This window comes from Channa argus, chromosome 19 (assembly GCF_033026475.1).
Source record: "Channa argus isolate prfri chromosome 19, Channa argus male v1.0, whole genome shotgun sequence".
Lineage (NCBI taxonomy): Eukaryota > Metazoa > Chordata > Actinopteri > Anabantiformes > Channidae > Channa > Channa argus.
In genome coordinates, this window is record NC_090215.1 from 1038546 (window position 1) to 1060918 (window position 22373).

Sequence of the window (22373 nt, forward strand, 5' to 3'; positions counted from 1 at the left end):
GACATATCTGACAGAATGTAAATGTTTGGTGTGTTTAGATAACAGAAGCAGTTGCTCAGAATTTCGCTTTCCAGCTTTACAAATGTAGACAAAGAGTTTATCGTCCTACTAGAAACAAAGACGGAACAGCAACAACTCCAAACTTACAAAGACTTTCTCGTGGATGTGAAATAAAAGTTCGACCATCAGTGTGAAGATCTTTGGAGCCGGGACAGACAGGCTGCAGCACGCAGCTCTGTTACTACATATGAGTCACAACATGATAAGCTGACTGGCGAACCTGAGCAAGATACGTCACATACCACACACACACACACACACAGAGAACAGTTTGTTCATTAACTGCCCTCGGCCAGTACATGTGATAAGTTAATCCTACTATAGCTTCTAGTGGTGAGTGTCTGTGATGCATGTCGCTCTTTATGTGTTTATGATATAGTGGCTTAGAGACAGGAGGTCAGTCCCTCCTTTGGAGACAATAGCCTTGATAATGTCAATTTGTTGTTAGGGGTTCCACACACACACACACACACACATATATATATATATATATATATATTCACTACACATACATCCAGTGTACAGATAATACATCCATGTTAGTCTTGTCGTCTGTCTCATAAACATTAAACACAGGATTGAGAAATATGTGTTGTAAAAAGCCGAAAATGAAAAACAGCTAAACAGCTGGTGTAGTTCTGCTAATTCAGCCATGTAATGTCTATTTAGGCTCAGGCTAAAGCTCAGGTGTATGTAGATCTTGAGGTGCAGCAAACACACTTCTTAATCCATATCAGAAAGTTGTGTGTTGAAATCACATCAGTGTCAGTGTTTTTAAAAATAAATGAAAGGATTAGCCTCATGCCACTAATGCATTCCATTAAAGCTGTGAGAGGAAATCTGCACCAAGATATTGTGACTCACACAAAAGAAAATTATTACATTCAGCTCTATCTTTAGACTGAATGCAAAACAGTCAAAGAAGAATGAATTACTAATATTTGAGTAGCATAGCTTGTTGTGCTACTAAATGAGTCGCCCTAAGAACAAATATGACTATGTATGGCATCGTCTGTTATAGTTGATACATAGTTGCTAGTTTTCAATACATACATAAATTTACTATCACTAAGAGTTGACATGTGCTTTAACACATGTTCCCACATGTGGCAACAAAAAAGTCCAAAAAGCACACAACATAAACTTCATCTGGAGTATTTTCTAGTCATTTTTTTATAATGGGACATTACATCCAAGTATAAAAACAATGTTGTCATGAATGGATTAAAAGGATCAGGTCGGGTTAAATATGTGCCTCTCTGTGTGGCTGTTGGATTATAAAACAAGGGCAGAGGCAGTAACTGATGAAAAGAACTGGACAGACTGGATTTACTAGTATTACTATAAACACACAATAAGAAGCAAACTCCCACACACACTGAGATGAACACACGGCTGGTTCATTGTAGTAGGGTTAGCTGTCCCAGCCGAGAGCCCACAGCTGCAGTCAGTACTAAACCAGAGTATCGTTGTATCCTGCACTTTACAATCGCTGATGGAAAGGATAAGAAAAGGGCTAAAATGTTAATTAATGCACACATCCACCAGGGGGAGCAGCATTAGAGCCGATGAGCTACTGTATGATGAAAAATACAGTATACATTTCATTTTAATTGTTCTTTTCTTCTTTTCTTTCTATTTTCTTTATTTCTTGTTTGAAAGGGCTAAGCGGACATGGATGGAGAGAGAAAAAGAAATCAATTGGGAGAAAATTGAGCAGGTGCAAAACAGCTGCTCACACCACTGCTCCCACCTGGTAACCATGGCACCTACCACACACTCATTATAACGTGTGTAGATGTGTACACACATACCCTTCCTCTCTCATACACACTACACTGCCTTTCATTCATTCAGACGCTCGCACAAAAACAAAGAGAATCTTCATGTTTCGGTCAGGCAGAGCAATCACTCGAACCTGCTGCTATACATGTCAGACAGATGTGGGAAATGAACTAATCAACATGGAACAAAGGCACAACAAAAGAAGACTAAGAAGAGGAATCAAATACAGCAACTATAGTTTAAACCCACGTGTTTCATCACCATTTAGAGCCAGGGTTCTCAATTCCAGCCTTTATGGACCCCTGCTCTGCTTGCTGCCCTACCCAACACTGATTACCTGGGTCAGGTTTGTTCAGTGTATCAGAAGCTGAAAGATACCAATTGCCTTTGTCTTTCCCCACTGAACCCTAACAACATGGAAACTTTGCTCCCTTCTGATTGACTGAACACACCTCATCCAGACATTCAGTTATGTCAGTAAACGATTCAAATGAACTGGTTTAAAATAATCAGTGGACATAAAGGAGGGCATAGCTGTCGGACTGGCCCAATATTAAAAGCAAAGAGCTGGAGACTGAGGTGGAGTCAGCACTGATCCCATCAGGAGGATGCAGTGGGATTATTCATTGGTGTAATAGGTGAAGGGGGTAGTGTGGTGTCATGCTGCCCTTGAATTAGGTTTTCCTCATGCAATCTTATCTGATACACTCAGCTATAATACCCACACACACACACACACACATCATACACTGCATCATACAACCTTCTGTCATTCAAAGCTGCTTTGCATAAAGTCAAGGTGGATAAAGATCAGAAGAGGTGGCAAAAAAAGAGTTAGGAAACATTTGGGAAGATAGAAAAAACTTTTGTCTCAGTTACACACAGTGTGACTCACTCTATCTTTGTCATCCACCACGTCACACAGCATGTCATCCAGGTCCAAAATACCTCCATCTCCATGTTCCAACCTGTGGACCTCCACCCAGTAGCTAGGGTCCTAGATAGAAAAGAAAAAGGAGAGAGATAGATGCTTATTGTCATCTTAGCAATTTAATCCTCTTTTTTGCAACATATATACTTAGGATTTGTAGCCATATGTAAAAAGAGTCATACAGTACAACATATTATCACTGCCAGGGTAAAGGACTTAGCATATATCTCCTTAGGAATCAGCTGATCATGTAGTAATCCATTCATCTGGCTCACATGAAAGCAGTTACGTAATGTTTTAATCTCATGCTGATTGGCTTGTGAACAGAAGAGTAAAACAATAAGAGGTGTCATTCATCCATTCATTATTTAAACCACCGCTCCTCTTTAGAGTCACTGGGTCACTGAGCCTATCCCAGCTGTCACTAAGCAAGAGTCTGGCTACAGTCTGGGCCGATTACCAAACGACCACAGGGCTGACACAGAGACACAGACACATTTACACGTGCAAGCAATTTAGAGTCAGCAGTTAACCTGCATGTTTTTTTGGACTGTGGGAGGAAACCCACACAGGCAGGGGAAATGAATAGAAGTGCTAACCACTCTCATGTCCATAGTCTTATAGTATCAACATTAAAAACAAACATTGTCTATGTAGGATGCTGTTCATTTTTGCTGATACATTTTAGAATATGTTCTGTTTGATTTCACAGAAATATGCTTGTTGTCAATTTATAATATATTAGAATTATTATAAAAGCTTTTAATATTAGCAGTAAAATAGATTTTCTAATTTGAAGTATTATTCTCAAAGGAAAGTACAGTATTAGTATACATGTCCAAAGCTTCCTATTTGTAGGACATTCAGTAACACTGTGTATTATCAAAAAAGTGTAAAAGAACATATAGATGCTTCATGTCTAATAAAACTTGTAGTATTGAGGCACCCAGTCAGACACAGGTGTAAAGAGAACACTCAGTGACTGTTCTTCCTTCTCCACCGTGTTCAGAAATAATCTCCTCTGTTTTATTTCTCTTTCCTCCTTCTCTCTTTGTTTTCCTTCATGCTTTGTTCTCCGAACAGATCTGTCTTCAGGTCAGTGGTTAAATGCCTTCATGCACAGGCGCTGTTGAGCTGAAATCCATTGTGGTTCACCACATAAACTGGTCCAAATCATGAAAACGTAAACGACTGTGTGGTATTTTCCAGACTAGGCACCATCTTAAAAACATTTATTCTATTAGTTAAATGTATTAGTTAGTTTAATTCAGAGAATATTGCAACATTTAAGTCATTGTACAAAGATCCGAGTAATTGTGTGTGAAGTGTTTCTTGTTTCTTTCTTTTTATTTACATCGTATTACCGATGCAAAATATACAGAAAAGCCACAAGAAGAGTGAGCACACAAACTTCTCTGGAACTCATTACAAACCACACACTGACCTTCAGTAATAAACAGAAGAGTTTTCAGACAACACAATCCACATGTGTTTGGCTTAGTCTTCGACTTGGTCTTCAGATGGATGAGAAACAAATATGATTGTGACCCACAAAACTTTGTCCCCCATACAGAATTGGGATGGAAGGAGAACTTGATTTTGACAAACACAGTTTGGATTTGACATGGTTAATATTATTTTGAGGTCTTACATCAGAGCTGGCTCTTGGCTTAGGCCATCTGGGTGGTCGCCTAGGGCACCACCTGCTGGAGGGGGGCGATGCTGCAAGCCCTCAAAAAACAATTTCGTAAAACTAATAATTTGTGTAATTTGTGATCTGTCTTGAAAAAAAAAACAAATCCAACAATAAACAAACAAAAACAAAAAATGAATAAATAAACAGGACTAAATATTTGCACTAAATCTAAACAGGAACTCTGGTTTTATTAGTTAGTTTATTAGTTCATTTCATTATTTTTAATGTTATTTATGGTATTTTAGAGTGTGTTTGTTTATGTGTTGGTGTGTTTGATCAACAATTAAAGCTTTAAAGTCTGTCATATGGCTGTTGTCCATTAATGTATTGGGGTGGTGTGTGTGGACAGAGGGGTGGGGGCTGGGGGCGCCAAACCATAATCTCACCTGGGCAACCAAAACGGCTGTTCATAGTTCTGTTGAGCCTAGTTTTCCCTTAACTCTGAGCAGTATTTACTTCATGACTTTGTTTATGAATAAAATTTTAGCTATCAAAGAAATAATTTACCTCCCCCCAAATATTACAGATAGATCTTCAAGTACAGCAGTGCTAGAATCATCAATAAGGCCCTGATCCCTGTTAGACTGCTTTTTACCCATAGATCTCACTGAGCTAACTTATTCATTAATCTATCTTTAGAAGCAGGATATGTACCACAGGCCTATAAGGTAGCTGTAATTAAACCAGTACTTAAAAAACCCTGTCTTGACCCAGGTGTTTTAGCCAATTACAGGCCAATATCCAATCTCCCCTTTATTTCTAAAATCCTTGAAAAAGTAGTTGCAAAACAACTATGCGACCACTTGTACAGGAATAATTTGTATGAAGACTTTCAGTCAGGATTTAGAGTTCATCATAGTACAGAAACAGCACTGGTAAAAGTCACCAACGATCTTCTCTTGGCCTCAGATAATGGACTCATCTCTATACTTGTTCTGTTAGATCTTAGTGCTGCATTGGATACCATTGATCATAACATTTCATCCTATCTGTCTGATAGATTTCAATTTGTTCATGTTAATGATGAATCCTCCATGTACACAAAGGTTAGCTATGGAGTTCCACAAGGCTCTGTGTTAGGACCAATACTTTTTACTTTATATATGTCTACTTTAGGCAACATTATTAGAAAACACTCCATACGATTCCATTGCAATGCTGATGATACCCAGCTATATCTATCTATGGAACCAGATGAAAAAAATCAGTTAATCAAGCTTCAAGCCTACAAGACATAAAGGCCTGGATGTCCCACAATTTTTGACTTATAAACTCAGACAAAACTGAAGTCATAGTATTTGGGCCCAAAAATCTCAGAAATACTATGTTCAACAATGTTGTTTTCCAGTCTGCAGCTGCTGGTCCTATGAACCTGACCGATGGTTTGTTGTTGCTTTTGTTGCTCTTTTCTTTTCTCCTCACCACTTTCCACTCACCCCAACCGGTCAAAGCAGATGGCCGCTCACCCGGAGCCTGGTTCTGCTGGAGGTTTCTTCCGTTAAAGGGAGTTTTTCCTCTTCACTGTTGTCTAGGACTTGCTCAAGTGGGAATTGTTGGGTTCTCTCTATACATCTTTATAGTCTTAACTTTATTCTGTAAAGTGCCCTGAGATGACTTTGTTGTGAATTGGAGCTACCACCATGCAAAGCTACCAGCATCCTCTCCAGATGGTCCAAAATGCAGCACTACATCTCATTTTTAGTCAGCCAAAAGGACTCATATCAGACCACTCTTCAAATCTCTGCACTGGCTATCGGTAGATGCCCACATAAGGTTCAAAGCTCTGAATCTTGTCTAAAGAGTGGTCAACTCAATAGCACCTGCCTACCCCAACACCCTCAGTCAGGTTTACAATTGCTCATGCCCACTGAGCTCTGCCAACGAATAGCATCTGGTGGTCCCAGCACCACAGAGAAATGTGGTCAGTAAATGGTCTGCAATTATATAGCGCTTTTCTACCTCAAAGCACTTTACACTGCTTCTTATTCACCTATTCACACTCACAATCACACACAACTAAGGAAGAAACTAAGTTTAGGTTCAGTCTCTTGCTCAAGGACACTTCAACATGTGACCAGAGGAGCAGGGGACTGAACCAACCACTGCGAGATTGGTGGAAAACCACTCTACCTTCCTGCACCACGTCACCCCTGACACCCCCTCACCCCTGACACCAAGCAAAACTCAATTCTGCAAGCAAACAAGCAAACAAATTCTGCACGCTCAGCAGCCTTACTTCTAATATTTAGAACTGAAAAAATCCTCTAAAACTTCCTATGCACTTAAATAAAAAATAAAACAAAAATATATCCTGTTTATTCTATGTTGCACTTGCATCTCCTGAAATGAAAACAATACTTCTTATAGCACTTTGTTTGATGGTTTCTCCTTTTACTGCTTTTTACCTCACTTGTAAGTTGCTTTTGATAAAATCATCTGTCAAATGACTAAATTCAATTAAAATGTAAAGCCTATATTGAATGGACAATAAGTAAAAGCCATCACTTTATTATTTGATCATCTAAGAAAAAAAAAAACACACGAATGAAACAAATGTGCACAGTTGCCAGAAAAAGTTGAAGAAAAGGTTTCGGTTTTATCTGTCTTTTTTTTTACAGCAAACAGGAACAAGGATTACAGAAAACATGTAGAAACCAGAGTAACCTGTGTTGGGTAAACAGTTATCAAAATTCCAAAGATATATCAAGTCAAGTCTTGTGTGGTTGAACTTTTATCCCATTGTGGAAGCAACATTTTATGGTCAGATGTGGGGAATTTCCATGTCATGATGGAACAACAAGTTTCCAGCTAAGACACAGTACAACAAAATACTCCACATACATTAGAGCTTGGTAAACACGCATTACTACAATTAGGATTGGTATCATAGTAGTCACAGTCCTAACAAAAGTCTTTAAGTTACTGTCACTGGGGGCAAGTGCCCATGAAAGGGTTAGCTCAAATTGACCTCCTGTAGCATTGCCAAGAACAGCACAGGAATGCACAGCATGCTTGGTTTCACTATAATGAGAATAGAGCGTAAGCACACAGAGCAGCAGCCCTGTAAAGTGAGCCCAACCTGCTGGTAAGTACAGTATGCAAATAGAAGATATAATGGCAGGTGTTTCAACACGTACAAAATGAAACAGAAGAGCATTCAACATATGTTAGAAGGAGATGAGTAAAGTGGCTTGGTGGGTTAACGTGCAGCCGCAGAGTAATCCCTGTTATGACATCACATCTGCACATTCAGCACAGCGCTTAGGAGCAGACGTGCAGGGTGTGCCACAGAGGATTGACTGCTGGTCTTTTACTCCTGCCCCAGTCACCTGTTGAGTCGCTCCTGTGCATTCGTTTATGCACTGAATGAGTGAAATACTGCCACCCAAGCCCGATCAGGTATCTGCTTATCTGATCCCGTGTAGACGGGTGAAGGGAAACAGAGAGCCAGTTGTTCTCTTTGTCACACACACATGCATATACACACTTACAACATTAACCCAGACAGAGAGAACATGTGCCTGGGAGTGTTTTATGAGTGCTGCTTTAAGTGTTGCTATTCTCACAGGCAGTATCAGTGTACACTACATGTACATTTAAAGTGGCTACATGTATTGTGCAGATCGGATGGTTGGGTGTTCAAATCATGTTAGGGTTGGCAGATTCTGAGGTCTGCCAAACCTCACTGTGACGATGCATTTCACTAGGAATCCGGGTTGGTCTGATAAATAGAGAACGTGGAATAAGTTGGTACGACACTCACTGAAAGGAAGCGGCAGTCACAGGTGTGGGTTTTTAGCAATAACACACAGATGTGTTTCTCATTAGTTAGCACTGGAGAATGTTAAGCATTTGGACATGGTGCCACAAGGTTAGAGAACCAGCAGAATGATAAGGTTTCACAAACCACAAGCAGCAATGCTTTACAGGAAAGATGAAATGTGACCCCTTTTGTTATCTTCTAAAGACGGCATCAACCAGCTCCGCTCTCTCGAAGTTAAGAAAGTGCAGAAACGTAATATGCATGCAAGCAGCTTACATTTGACCCCCAAAGTTCACTTCATTAGATATCAATCATCTCCTCCTTCATCACTATGTGGTTCAGCTCTGCATCGTCACACTCCAAACACAGACTAGTGTGCAGTGCGATGTGCAGAGAAAACCATCCGTTTCCTCCAAAAAAAATAAAAAATAAACAATTGGCAAGATCTGGTCTGACCTCTCTCACCCCTGTCAACGCGCCTCCCAAAGTAAAAGTTCCCCTGCCAAAGGAGAATCAGACTGAGAGCCCCCAGAACCAAGACCACTCAGCACCTCCGCTTCGTTATGACACAAGCCAAAGCCAAAAAACTTTAATTTGCTCCTCTACGTACACAGTTTCAATGTTCATACTTTCTTAACATGTCAATAGACATACAGCCCATCCACCCACCTACTACTCAGAATATACATAATCCAATATTTATCATTTACTATCATGATAATTTATTTTTTATTGTTAGCATGACACAAATAGATAATTGCAATGCAAATATAAATTATATGTTACTATGGCTTTTCTAAATGTAGCATTCTTGGGTTGTCTAGCAAAGGGTAAATCTTTCAAATGATGAAAAGCAGACAGTAGGACCACAATCAAAACCTCACTAAAATTTAAAAAAGACAGAGGACTATAAAAAATCTTCAGATTTTCCCTGTCTAAGCAAAATTCTTAAACACCAGCATTAGGCCTTGACCTTTGACCTCTGCAGCTCCTTATCTTTGCCAGGAGAGAAGAAAAAAAGTAAAGCAAATTCAAAATGACTGTATGCTAGTAGCACATGTAGTACTGCTTGTGCAAGACAAAGTGCAGTATTACTGAAACCCCGAAAACCCTAAAAACTCTTCATCCATATCATGAACATCAGCCCTTCAATGAGCTCCTAATCAGAGTGTAAGGGGCAAACAGGAAACAATATCTTTATTTGGGTTCGAGCTGCAGAGATTTCCTCCTGAACAAACAAATACAAAATGTATTATTTAGGTAAAAGGGCTCCAGTTTCTTTATGAAGCTGCCGCTGCCGTTTCACAATCGCTTGTCTGTGGGAGACAGTGGCTGATTTCCTGGTTTAGTTTAAATTAACTGATTTAATTTAGCTCACTTAAAGAAAATGAATTCCTACTACTGGAATACTGCAGTTCCTGCTGGGTATTTGGCTAAACTGTTATAGGGAAGCGTTAGAGTGGTGTTTCAATAGGACAAAGTCACTTTTAGAGTCAGTGCATTATTGATGACCTGCCTAGACAAATAAGCTACAGCCTGCACCGCACTGAGAGAAATATGACACACATACAGTACAGTACATGCAGCTCTGCAAACTCAAGAGGAAAAGTAGTGATATTGTGTAAAATGTAAATAAAGAATGCAACAATTTTTTTTTTTACAATTAATTAAACCTATTTTCAAATAGTACAAAAACAATAAGAGGAATAGGATTTTGAAAAAGATGGCAGCAACATGTTTTAAAAAAAGTCTCTACTATTGTGTTGCATCACCATTTCTTTTTATAACACTCTGTAAGTGTTTATAAGAATGAGGAGACCAACTGCTTTAATTTTGAAAACAACATTTCTCCCCATTTTTAATGATATCCAAGAGACATTTAAAATTTTCGCTCTTCAGACCCCACAGGACAGTTTTTCACAACAATCAGTCTATTTTAAACGACTGACTCAGAAATCTTCACATGTACAAAAAAACATTTGGGTATAAGAGTTAACGAACGGATTAATGGGTTTGTAAGATGGATGTCTGTAGCACAGGCACACATGGCAGGGATAAACACATGTATATTTCTTTTGGCCAACGGTGCACAACTCCCCACCCTGTGGGCTCTACAACAGAGATACATTACTGGTGCCAGAGAGGTTAGGAAGGGATCAAGCTGGTAATTCAGGTCAGCCTGTCAAAAAACAAGCCAAATCCTGCAGCCACTCAAGCTCGAGACCCTCCAAATATCTGCTACACACTGAGCCAGAGCAGAGACTGCTCTCCTGTCAATTCTCAGGGGTCTCAAGCTTTAGCTGTGGACTGGAAAACGTTTTCTGTGACTATTCAAAGGCACCAACCCTAATGACACCTGGTTTTTCTGGAACTGTTCTTGAATTAGTTAAAGCTGTGGATAAATCTCTGTAGTTTACTCTCCTGCTGTGCGATCTGCTTGTGAAGGGGATTTGTAGTCCCTAAATCTTGTTTCTCCAGGACTACAACTGCACACACTATGCACATACTTATCATTCGCGATGATAAGTATGTGGAAAGCTGAGCATCTGGTCTGGATAAAAAAGCAGGTCATTGTGTGTGTGTGTGTGTGTGTGTGTGTGTGTGTGTGTGTGTGTGTGTGTGTGTGTGTGTGTGTGTGTGTGTGTGTGTGTGTGTGTGTGTGTGCACGCGCGCGTGCAGGCCAGACATGCTGCCTCATGGCTCAGCATGAGCTGGATCTGCTGCTGAGATGAAGGTTTCACTAACAAATTACAAAAGACATTATCACATGAGGATCTCATTGCATAGTTTCATAATCATACCCCATTAAGCCAATTAAAGAGTAAAGCTTCAGAGTGGATGTGTCAGTGATTAGTTTCATGAAGACTCATGAAATAAATCCAGCATTTCTTTCAACATATGTCCATTATACTTGAATATATTGTAGACATTTATTTATTCAACAGACAACAGACACTACATAACAAATACTGAAAATGTAGGTACTGTACCATAGTTCTGCATATTTACCACAAAAAGTGGACAAACTTTTATCCAGTGAAAACATTAAAATGAATTAGAACGTGAACTACAGACATGCTGAGACAACTAGCATGTTGGCTTTAACCCCAAAGTCACATTTTTACTAGCATGTTTATGGGGATTCTGTCTAGTGTGCCACGATAGGTACAGTAGCTTGTTTGGGCAGCTAGCCAGCTTCTTCCCATCCCCCTGAGATAAATGAGTCATTATCTGAGTCATTAGCAACCCCAGGGGGGCTTTGCATACACACACACACACCTTGCACACCCTGATTTTCTTGGCATCAAATGCAAATAAAATAAAAGCATCATAAACCTAAAATAGAAGTAGATTTTAAAATAAGATAATATATCCCAGATTTGAAGTACATCCTACCGTACTGTATGGCCAAACCAGAGCCAATGAAGAACTAATAAACCTTGGTGAGCAAGTAAGAACTACCAGTTAGCAAGGTGCCGTCAAAACACCATTATTCTGTCTGTGGCATCCCACTGAAGTTTTGAGACCAGAATCAAGTTTTTTGGACGACCTTGACCTCAGGCATCCCGTGGGAGAAAGCAAATGGACTTTAAGGGGTTTGAATAGACTGTAGAAATCAAGGGACAGCAATAAAACAGTGGATGAAGGTGTCAAGTTACTGAGAAACCATCGTAGTTTCAGATTCAGCCCATCTGCTCAGAGGAACAATATACAATATACAATATAATAATAGGAACACGATTTGGTGCTAGTGTGAAATATCTGTGTGCTGTTGTAACACTGACATACTTTAAGATAAAGAGCAGGTGACAGACTGTTATCATTTGTCCATAATCCATTATTAAATAACATTTTCTTTGCATGCTTACAAGCTTAAATCTTAATTGGTGTAGATATGTCAGTGCCAATATGCAACAACATGGCGTATGGACAATTAAATCAAGTCAGGAGTTAGGGGCTGCTGGTTGTCTTTAACGGACTAAGCACTGCAAGACTCTCTGTCTACTTGCAGAGACACCAGTCAGCAACATTTCAGCAAATTACTTTTGTTTATTATTTCATAAACACTGAGGTTATGCTTGCCAGACAGAACAAGTAAATCAGCCAAGAAAAACATAGAGCACAGAGTGAAACACTAAGAACTGACAGCCAACGGTGGAGAAGTCACAACACGTGGCTCCTTCACAGACTCCAGATGCTGCACACACAGCATTCACTGCGTGTTTGTGTGTGGAGAAGCAGCAGTGTCTAGAGTGTAGATGTTGGAACGAACAAAAACACATACACGTCCTGTTCAAACACACAGGTTAAAATGTGGACAAGCAGAATGGAGTGTGAGCACACTGGGTGACCTGTTGAGTAGAAAATAAGAAAGAATAAGAAAGAATGCTCCTCTGACTGATATAATCTGCTTTTTGACAGATTAAATATCTGATGTTATTGCTGACACCAACAGAAACAGTTCAATAAGGCCCCATGGCTTAGATTTTTTTTTGATTAGATATAAAGTGTGCACTCACTTTGAATTACTAAATATTGACAAAAGTGTGCTAAATGGTAATATTTGATATTCACTTTGGTGGCCATATAATGGCCTGACCCCACCTGTTAAGTCCACAAACTCTGACACACTGACGAGTGTGTTAGCAAGGCCTCCTCCAAAAACTCACTAATAATTATATAATGAACATATTTCGACCTAAAGATCACACTGTATAGAGAACTATAAAAGCTTTGACTAGTTGCCTGCTTTTTTTCTTTTAGACGTAAGAACAACATGTGTAGAGCAGACTCTGTGATCCCAGGACTGTAAAGGGCACCAGGAGGGAGTGGCAGCTCTTTGCTGTCACATGGTGAGACAGTGCATTATGCTCACCACATCTGTACTGAGCCCACTAAAGAGTACTCCAACACCACTTTCACACACTGTGCACTGAAAAGAAAGAACATCCGTCTCAATTCAAGAGCAAAAGAGCCTTCTTTATTCCTGAACCAAACATCGGCCAGCAGGTGGATACTATATTTTGGAGAAATGAAGGTGTCACTGTCACTGCAACTGTGGCGATCTCAACAGTTGTTGGTTCAATGTCGAAGTGTCCTTGAGCAAGACACTGAACCCCAACTTAGTTGCTCCCGGTCAGTGTTGGCCAGCTGCATAGCAGCTCCCCCACCGGTGTATGAGTGTGTGTGTGATTGTGAGTGTGAATGGGCGAATAAGAAGCAGTGTAAAGCGCTTTGAGTGCAAATAGGTAGAAAAGTGCTATATAAGTGCAGAGCACTTACTATTTTCATTTTGAACACATTAGTACACAGGAGTCCAGGACATGTATGTCAGTTATAAGTTAGAAACTGCAGTCAACATGACCAAACCTTAAGCATACACCTTGGCATGTGGCCAGTCCGATCTAGCCAAGCAGGATAAAAGCTTGTATTTGCCAGCTTTTGGAAACTGTTTAAGTAGATCTGACCACGCGAAACCTTAAAAAGCTCCGACTCCAAAGTGATCTGATCACACAACCTTCTGATGTGGAGTCTTGCACCATGAGCTTCTTGTCCTGTGTTGCACAGCTGTCATCTCTTCTTTGTCGGGTAACTCAATTGAATGACCTGACAAAAGGCAGTGCCATGGAAATGTGTTGTGCTGTGAGAGCCACAGCTGCAAGTGATTTGCAGTGAATTGGAAGATGTCAGTGTGTGAAATTGTATCATAAAGTTGCTTTAGAATATTGCTGCATTTTTTTTTTATGTTTTACATGACACATTTTGATCTTTTGTAAAGTTTTGAGTCATGTAATGAAAATGATAAGCTGCATTTTCAGCTGAACTCTAGCTGTACTGAATCTTTGTCGGCAGAAAAGACACACAGACAGAGAAGGGAAGAGACAGAGACAGAGCTGATAAAAAAGCCAAAATGAACAACAACTGATATCTCAAAAACTGAACCACAGAATTACGGGTAGGCAATAGATTCAATAATATGTGACATAAGGACTAAAGAAGGAAATACTGTTTAAAGAGAAAGACAAAGAGGATGTAGTATTATGAAAATCAAGCTCATCTCTCTAATTACATAGTGATAAAAATGATTGCTTCAGTAGAGGGAGAATTGTGTGAGTAAACTTTTAATGTAAGCGTGGAAGTAACAGTAACTATTTACAGTGATGCATCTCTAGAGAATCTGGATCTGTTTGTGTGTGAAGAAATATGCAGATCAAAGCATTTAAAGTTTACACAGCAGTACTGTAAATTATTATTTAGGTATTTTGTGGAAAAAAATCACCCCTTTCTTCAAGCTCGGGTTCCTAAGACTGCACTTTTCTGGACATGGATTGTTTGGTTTGTTGCCCTTTACCAGTTTGTCAGTCTCTATCTGGACGTCCCACAGGAACATAACTTGGCAATTCTCAACCACCTCCACTTTATAGGTGTATCAGTGTTGAGGCAGGTTGGTGGGATCTGCTTTCAGACCCACTTGCCACTGGGCATTTGTGATGTGATGCTATGTGATGTGTCCTTCTCCCACATTTTCCAGTACTGTTCAGTCTACAGCCTTGGTGGCTCTGCTCTCATGTCATTACCCTGACACTGAGAGTACTTTTTGGAATCACGTGGCACATGCACTACCACAACATACAACATTTTGTAATATCAGAACCCTCAGAACTTTGTCAGTTCCATTTTTAGGCATCATCAAACCAGCATGTTAAATCACATTGTCATTGTGCAGGGTGAAAAGGTAATGTGTCACATTCCAGCACTCCACCTCAGCAGTGAGTGATGGAGGAGTTGTGTTAGTAGCTGGGGTGATGCTCGATGATCTGACACAGGAAACACATAGGAAATGTACTTTCGCATGAAGATAAGCAACATCAGCGGGAAACATCCATGTACATGTAGGTATGAAAATCACGGAGGAAGGGAGCGGGACACTTAAAAGTTTGGTTAGACAAAAAAAACTGAGAGAGGAAAAGAAAGAAAATCATCTCGGGACACAGAGTCGTTTCTGATGTCACATCTACATCTGCAGGTTTAACAGGAAAATTCAACATGTGGTTCACTGTTCAGAATATGAATATGCTAACATGATAGAAAAAGGACAAAGAAGGCTCTCAAAACATATCTAAACTGCCGTAAACTCTGAAACAGCTGACAAATATCATGTACATAGAACGAGGTTAAGCAGCCAACTAGTCCGAACTTGGAAATACCAGATCCCAATTAGATTAGGGCATTATAATGTAATCAGAGATCGCAAGAGCAATGTCCCGAGTGCTCTGATTTCAGCGAGAAGGTGAAGATGGGTGATCCCCTGCAATCTCTCTCCGCTCTCCACACCAAGGCGAAAAGTCTTCTTGTTTTTTGACTTATTTTGATCCCAATGAAGACATTTTTGACAGCTTCTAAATTACTGAGCACTACTACGTTGGGGTTTGGTTTCTTTTTCAAAGATGCAGTATGTGGCCACGAGTCGTGCGGCGGCTGAAGAAGCTTGGAGCCGCGCTGATGCCTCTGTAATAAGGAGGATTCTAGCATGCAACATGTAACAAAAAAATTAATATTCACCAAATGATTCATTTGATTAATTCTGACAAAAAGATGTCTACAAATAATGTTTAGTGATGATGTGTTTCTCACTTGAAAAACACACATCATCACATCTGCTCAGAGTTATTGAGATCATTAGGAATTATGGGGCAATTTAGTGCGGCTGTAGCTCAGTTGGCTGTAGCTCAGTTGGCAATTGTCCACGGACCACAGGGTCAGTGGTTCGATCCCCGGTCCTGGCTATATGCCGAAGTGTCTCTGAACCCCCAACAGCCCATCCCTCCCCAGCTGTGCAGAGCTGGTCCAAGCCCGATAGAAGGGAGGGTTGTGTTAGGAAGGACATCCGGCGTAAAAACTGTGCCAAATCAACTCGCAGACAACGATCCGCTGTGGCGACCCTGAACTCACGGGATGAGCCAAAAGGACAAAAAATAAAAATTATGTGGCAATCATCTAAGTTATGACATCCCTCCCCAAACTTAGGAGACACTACGTCTGTACTATGAAGAAAGGAAGAGAGTTCATAATTCTTCTGTAGTGTTTCTGTGTGATAACAACCCTTTAATAGAGAGACAACATTAAAAAACCTGAAAAAAACAAACACATCTGTAATATGCAAGACAAGTGAAAAGATCTACATCTATGACTGACAGTGACATGTAGAACAGCTCTTATTCAGAGGATCCCAACTAGTCCAACCTTAAGTTTCACATTTGTTCTTAGTCATTAGGTGAATTTCCGCAAACAAATTTCCACAATGTTTAAATACACAGCAAATGCACAGTATAGGCCAAACAAAACCAAGAACAGGGCCATAAATAACTGCTTTCCTGGTTTGTTGGTTCGTTTAACTGTCAGTCTGTCAGACTAATAGACAAGCACAACTGTTCCTAAAGGCCAGTGCACAGTGTAACCAGCCTTAAACTGGACCAGAGCTGAGGAGCAAAGATATTTTGAGCTGAATGATAACATGAAAGGATGGCTTTTCTTTTTCTGTTCCTTTACTTTCATGTCTTTTTGTGCTGAGAGCAGCTCTAACAAGGTGAAGTAATTTTCCTCTGGGATTGATAAAGTTCTAGAGTCTTGAAGATATATATAATAATACTCACTAATAGCCATCAAGACTAAATGAAGTTCATCACTAAATTTGTTTTTAGGGAAATGTCACATGGCAGCTTGACTTTTTCAAACATAACCTCATTATATTTAATACCCACCCAAAACTAAAGAATTGTCTGTGAAGTAGAGGGGGCTTGTGGATGTGGAATGTTCACTAGGAGGAACACAGATTAACATTGGTTTGATTTTCTTTCCTTTCTTTTCATAGAAGCACCAGCTGGAAAATACAAAAGGTGAAACGGTGGGTTAATACAGAGTGTGTCACGTCTCCAGGCTGCAGCTATTATGCTACCGATCCTCCTCCTCTTACTACGACTTCTACTACCACCACTACAACTACTCTCTCTGCTACCTCATCTTATTTGTAATGTATCATCAGATCACAAATGTCAATGTGCATTTTGTGAGAAAAAGGTGTAAGATGGTGTAAAGATGTTGTGAACAAATAAATAGACTAAGAGCCACTTGGAAAGGGTGATGAAAACAGCAAGGAGAGGTGGGGGGAAGGGAAGGAAGCTAATAGAGAATAAAAAGACAGAGAGAAAGTACTGCAGGCTGTGCTGCAAGGTTAAACTAATGAGTTCAGTGTTTATCGATGAGTGAACTAGAGACGCGGTTATGACAGACAGTGTAGAAATGTTGAAACGTGAAACAGTAAGTCAAATCTGTCGCTTTCAGAAAGCCCATCAGCCCTATTCAGACCAAATCAATTCAGTCAAAGCATGAAGTGGTGAGATATTACAGTAGCTACTAGCCTACACTTGTTTAAAATAAAGTAGGTTTACCTTATGGCATGGTGAGGAAGACACATGATTTTATGGATAAACCTATGTGACAGCATTAGTCTGCAGATACACTTGCTTTTATAGTTTTCACTACTTAGGGTCATTTATTTACAATTTACAATTTCCAGATCAGAAGGTTTTATGGCTGAGTAACGGCAGAGTCAAGGCAATAAATCAAATAAATTCTGAAGCTAAAGCAGTGACTGCACGGGGTTGGTGTGTTACTACTAAAAGCCACCCCAAAGATTAGGCATTAACCATTATGAAAGCCGAGATCAATAGATACTAATACACCACCGTAGTACGTTATATGCTCCTCCTTGAGTATTGGAGGACGACCTACACTTGGCTGTGGACTGTGGACTGAGAACTCGAGGGAATTGGTCAGATTCCTTTCCTGGGAATATTGTGGGCAGACTGACAGGCTCAAAGGAGGTGATGAAAGTGTGAGGGCCTCAAGACACTCAAGTCATTTGCAAAGAGGAACGTTGCTGGGAAGTTGTTTGGTTGACAAACTGTGGAGAGAAGCTGACAGAAAGAAACCAGCTCAACCTGGTCATTCACTGTCTCTTGACGGCACATGCACAAAAACAGACACACACACAATATAAACGGCATTAAGCGTTAAGAAATGCCAAGGTCAAGACAAACTGTAAGGAAATTGCCAGGTTTGGGAGACGTACTGTAAATATGGATGGCGATTATGTAGCCATTATGTTGTGGAAACACTCAAATTCATTAGTACCCAAGTAGAAGCACACACAAACACCACGAGAGGTTTTGTTCTGTCAGAGGTAAGGCTGCGGTGAAATGGGATCTGAGATAGCTAATACCCACTGAGAGTCAACATCCTGCTAACAAAGTCTGGGCACCTACAGAACCAGTCACTTTCCTCAGTGCAAGAGGATTCAGTTAGATCAGAAATGAGCACAGAGGTGAGCTCCACTGTTTTCATTGTTGTTACTTGTAGGTAAAAACATGATATCTGCTGGTTTATACTTACACTAAAACTTTCGAGATGCTTTGCACCAATTTTCTTCTAACAGCAAAAACAGAGGCTAATACACAAAACAACCAGTGTCCTGATCGGACACTTTTAGTCATCAGAAACAGCCTTGTTGTATCCTGCAGTACTGGTACAATGGATTACATTTTAACCCACGGCACTAGATGCCTTTACCCAAAAGCTAAGCAGCTACCATTTCTCATTGACCTGTTTAAAGCATTTATTTTGAAGATGTGGGAAACTGTTTGCACAAAGTGAATGCTATTTACAGCCCGTGTCTTTGCCTTAAGCATTACCGATCCCTAATCATAGGGTGTGAGATAGACTGGCCCAGTGGCAACTCAGCGTCCTGACAGTCTGAAGAAGCAGACAAGCTAACCATTAACAACAATACCCAACAATTCCTTATGCCACCATAAAGTCTGCCCCGTTTTAGAGGGTGAGTGATATGTGCTGAGTCAGCTGACTTTCACTTTCCACTTGCTGTTATAAAAAACAGAAGTTCAGGACTGTGATACCGCTGTACTGAATGACCCCATTTTATGGGGTGAGAGGGGGTATTTTATTTAATCATTCTGCAACATGTTGTGGGACCAGAAAAAAATGTCTGGGCAGGAAATTACTCTGTGCCGACAAATCCACAACTTAACATATTCATCAGTGAAAGTCTCCAAGCAAAACCTCTGTGTTGACCATTAAAACCAGATGAGCTGAATTTACAAGTGATTTGCAGAACCACAGAGGCACAAGTTAAAAGTGAAAAGTCCAGAGTGACTCGTGCTTTGGCACGATTTCACATTCATGCTTTTTTTTTTTAAAAACATCAACCTGCTACTAACCCTAAATGCCAGTCCCTTTATTGATAATCCTATTAACACCAAATATGTAGGGGGATGCCAGGTATATTATCTTCATAATAAAACTAGTAATGTGAATTTAGATTGACACACCTGTTAAATTGAAGGGTTTGTGCTATTGCTCGATTTGTTCTTGCCAGCAAAGGTGAAGAAACCACAGGCCACAACATCATGAGGAAAGAACCATCTAATCACCAAAGTTGTTAATGTGTTAAAGCAGACTACTGTACAATGAGACATTAATAACTGTAGAAGCAGCAAACCATGCACGTCAGGATGTCTTCTCTTTGTTCTGGACACGGGTTCTGCTAGCTGTTCATGGGATAAACAGCATAACATTCATATTAGTGTTGCACCTCTGGGTGCCTGTAAATTCAAATCCAAGGCAACATGACAAATGGACTGACTCACCTCTGAGTCATTTTCTAAGAAGAACGTTATGCAGGAACATAACTGCACTGGAACAAGTTATGATGCTACACACTGCTCCACTGGATGACATTCATCTTCATTCATGCTCCAATTCAGAACCTTACATGTATTTGCCTGGTAAACTGTACATGCGCAACAATTTAGGTGGAATTACAGAGATTACAGAGAAGTGTGGACAATATTTACAAGGATCTGTCACCCAGTGGTGTGGTGTGTCTGGCTGATGTGTTTTTATGGCATCAATGAACGAATGAATCCAGGCTGCAGGCTGGCAAATGGCCAAATGTGAATAGAGAAGATTCAGTGTTGGCTTTAGCATTTGTATGATCATGGTTGACAACATAATTCATTTGGGAAAATTAGCGGTTTTCCAATATACTAGCCACTCAGCATTTTTACAGGCTATATTTAGATAGAGGTTATTAGGATAGAAAATCTGAACCACAAAAGAGACCTCCTACACCTGTTCACTGCGGGAAACCCTACAATCTGTGCTGTGCAGTATTGTGGGTTGGGGGAGGGGTGACACTGTCCCTGAACTGCCTGAACAACTTACAGAACAACTTGCTTACCTGAACAAGGCTGCTTTCTGACAAAACACGGATCGCCTACAGGTTGTTGTGTCCCTTGATGCATCTCATCTGCAGAGGCTACGCGGTTTTTTTTCAATGATCAACAGTGGTACTGCTTAATTAATTTTTCCTGTGTACACCAACAGAGTGGATTTGAAAAGAAACAACCAACATGTGCCGAAAGTGCAGTCAGCTTTAATTGAATGGGTTGGTTTAAAATATTGAATGACCCATGCTGAAATTAAGGTCTTTTTCTATTCATACATTCATTCGGATATTTGGCTACTCAATTGTTTCATGGCCAAGTGAGTTTTGTTTCTCCTTATTTACAAGTAGATAAAATGAATCTGTTGTTAATCATCAACATGAAGTCCAAAGAGTGGTAACTAACTGCCAAGTAAGCCGTCATTAAGCTAAAAAACCCAAAGCAGATCCATCAGAGATAATAATAACAGTAGATGTGGTCGGATCAACTATATTTAAAAAAGAAAGAACGCAGTGGTGAACTCAGAAACACTGAAATGCCTGCAAGACCATGTCAAATAATTGTGGTGGATGAAGAAAAATGCCTTTACAACAGTTGGTCAGAACAAAGACACCATCCAGGAAGTAGGTGTGTCTGTCAAAGTCAAGACTCAAGAGATTTGACCAGAGTAAAAACAGAGGGTTTACCACAAGTTTGCCTTGAACTTGCTGAAGCCAAAAAAAAAACACAAAAACATGCAGGAACTAAAGGGAACTGTGATATAGGTCTATATCTTGTTATGTATGTGGTTTCAGATTTCAAGCATTTATTGACCGTACACTCAAACTTCAACTTAATTTTGTTAATGTTGTGTCGAAATATTTTGAGCCTCTAAAAATGTAAATACAAATGGCTGTAATTCCTACACGGTTCATCAAATAACTTTGAGGAAACCATTATATTAAAGTTGACAATCCACACTTAACGCATGTTAATAATCAAATGTAGTGTGGGAGCAATAATAATGAAAACTGTGTCACTGTCCAAATACTGTAACAGCGTAAGAGTTGAAATATCTCAGAAAATACTATATGTGTTACACTATGTGTTTTTGCATCATTGCAAAAACACATAATGTCAAAATGATTTCACATCTGTGTGATGCTACTTGTTGGAAGAACTTTTTATAGAAAAAAAAACGTTGTTTGCAGAGGGGTTTGAAGTATAATGCAAAACCACAGAATAAAAGATACTTTACCCCAAGGAAGAGAGTTGATTCACTTAAAGATACTAAACTGCACTACACTAGTAGTACACTAGTGCACTGACAGAGAAATTATAAATTTAAACTAACAAAACAATAGATTCCAGAGCAGCAGAGGATGATATATAAAGTCAAATACTGCTGATCAACAGATGCATGATTCAAAAAACACACAATGCTTAGCACAATGCTTTTTTATGAGTTACTGCATCCAGATGCTGCAGCATCAGCCTATCAACAGCATGAACATTCAGTTTATGATGAACACTGAATTAATAATGATGATCATATCCTGAATACAAATCCCATTTAAAAACCATTTTAAAACTATGACGTGACTTCCCTGTAATTTATATTTTCAAATCTCAATATAAAATACAGGTCATGATGTAGCCATTGTCCGGTGAAATGACTAGTTAGTAATATGTCACACAGTTGCTGCATTTCCTTATACTAATCAGGCTTAGCATCATTCAAGCTTAGCTGCTAATACAAGATCGAAATGTAGGTTAAACTGTGTTTAATAAAAGCTTAGTAAAACTACTGACTATAGCCAACTGTGTTTATTTGCCTTATCCATTAAAGAAAAGGCT

At 39.7% G+C, this 22373-nt stretch overlaps 1 protein-coding gene across 9 annotated transcripts in view; it reads right to left on the bottom strand.

Annotated features, from left to right (window-relative positions):
* LOC137104607 (partitioning defective 3 homolog) overlaps window positions 1-22373 on the bottom strand; it is a 343094-nt gene that overhangs the window by 307023 nt on the left and 13698 nt on the right. For all 9 annotated transcript variants that reach the window (XR_010911721.1, XM_067486037.1, XM_067486038.1 and 6 more), the window contains exon 2: window positions 2741-2842. Coding sequence is in view for 8 of the 9 variants with exons in the window: in XM_067486037.1 (XP_067342138.1) it covers window positions 2741-2842 (102 nt within the window). In the remaining variant the exon portion in view is untranslated. The remainder of the gene's footprint in view (window positions 1-2740; window positions 2843-22373) is intronic.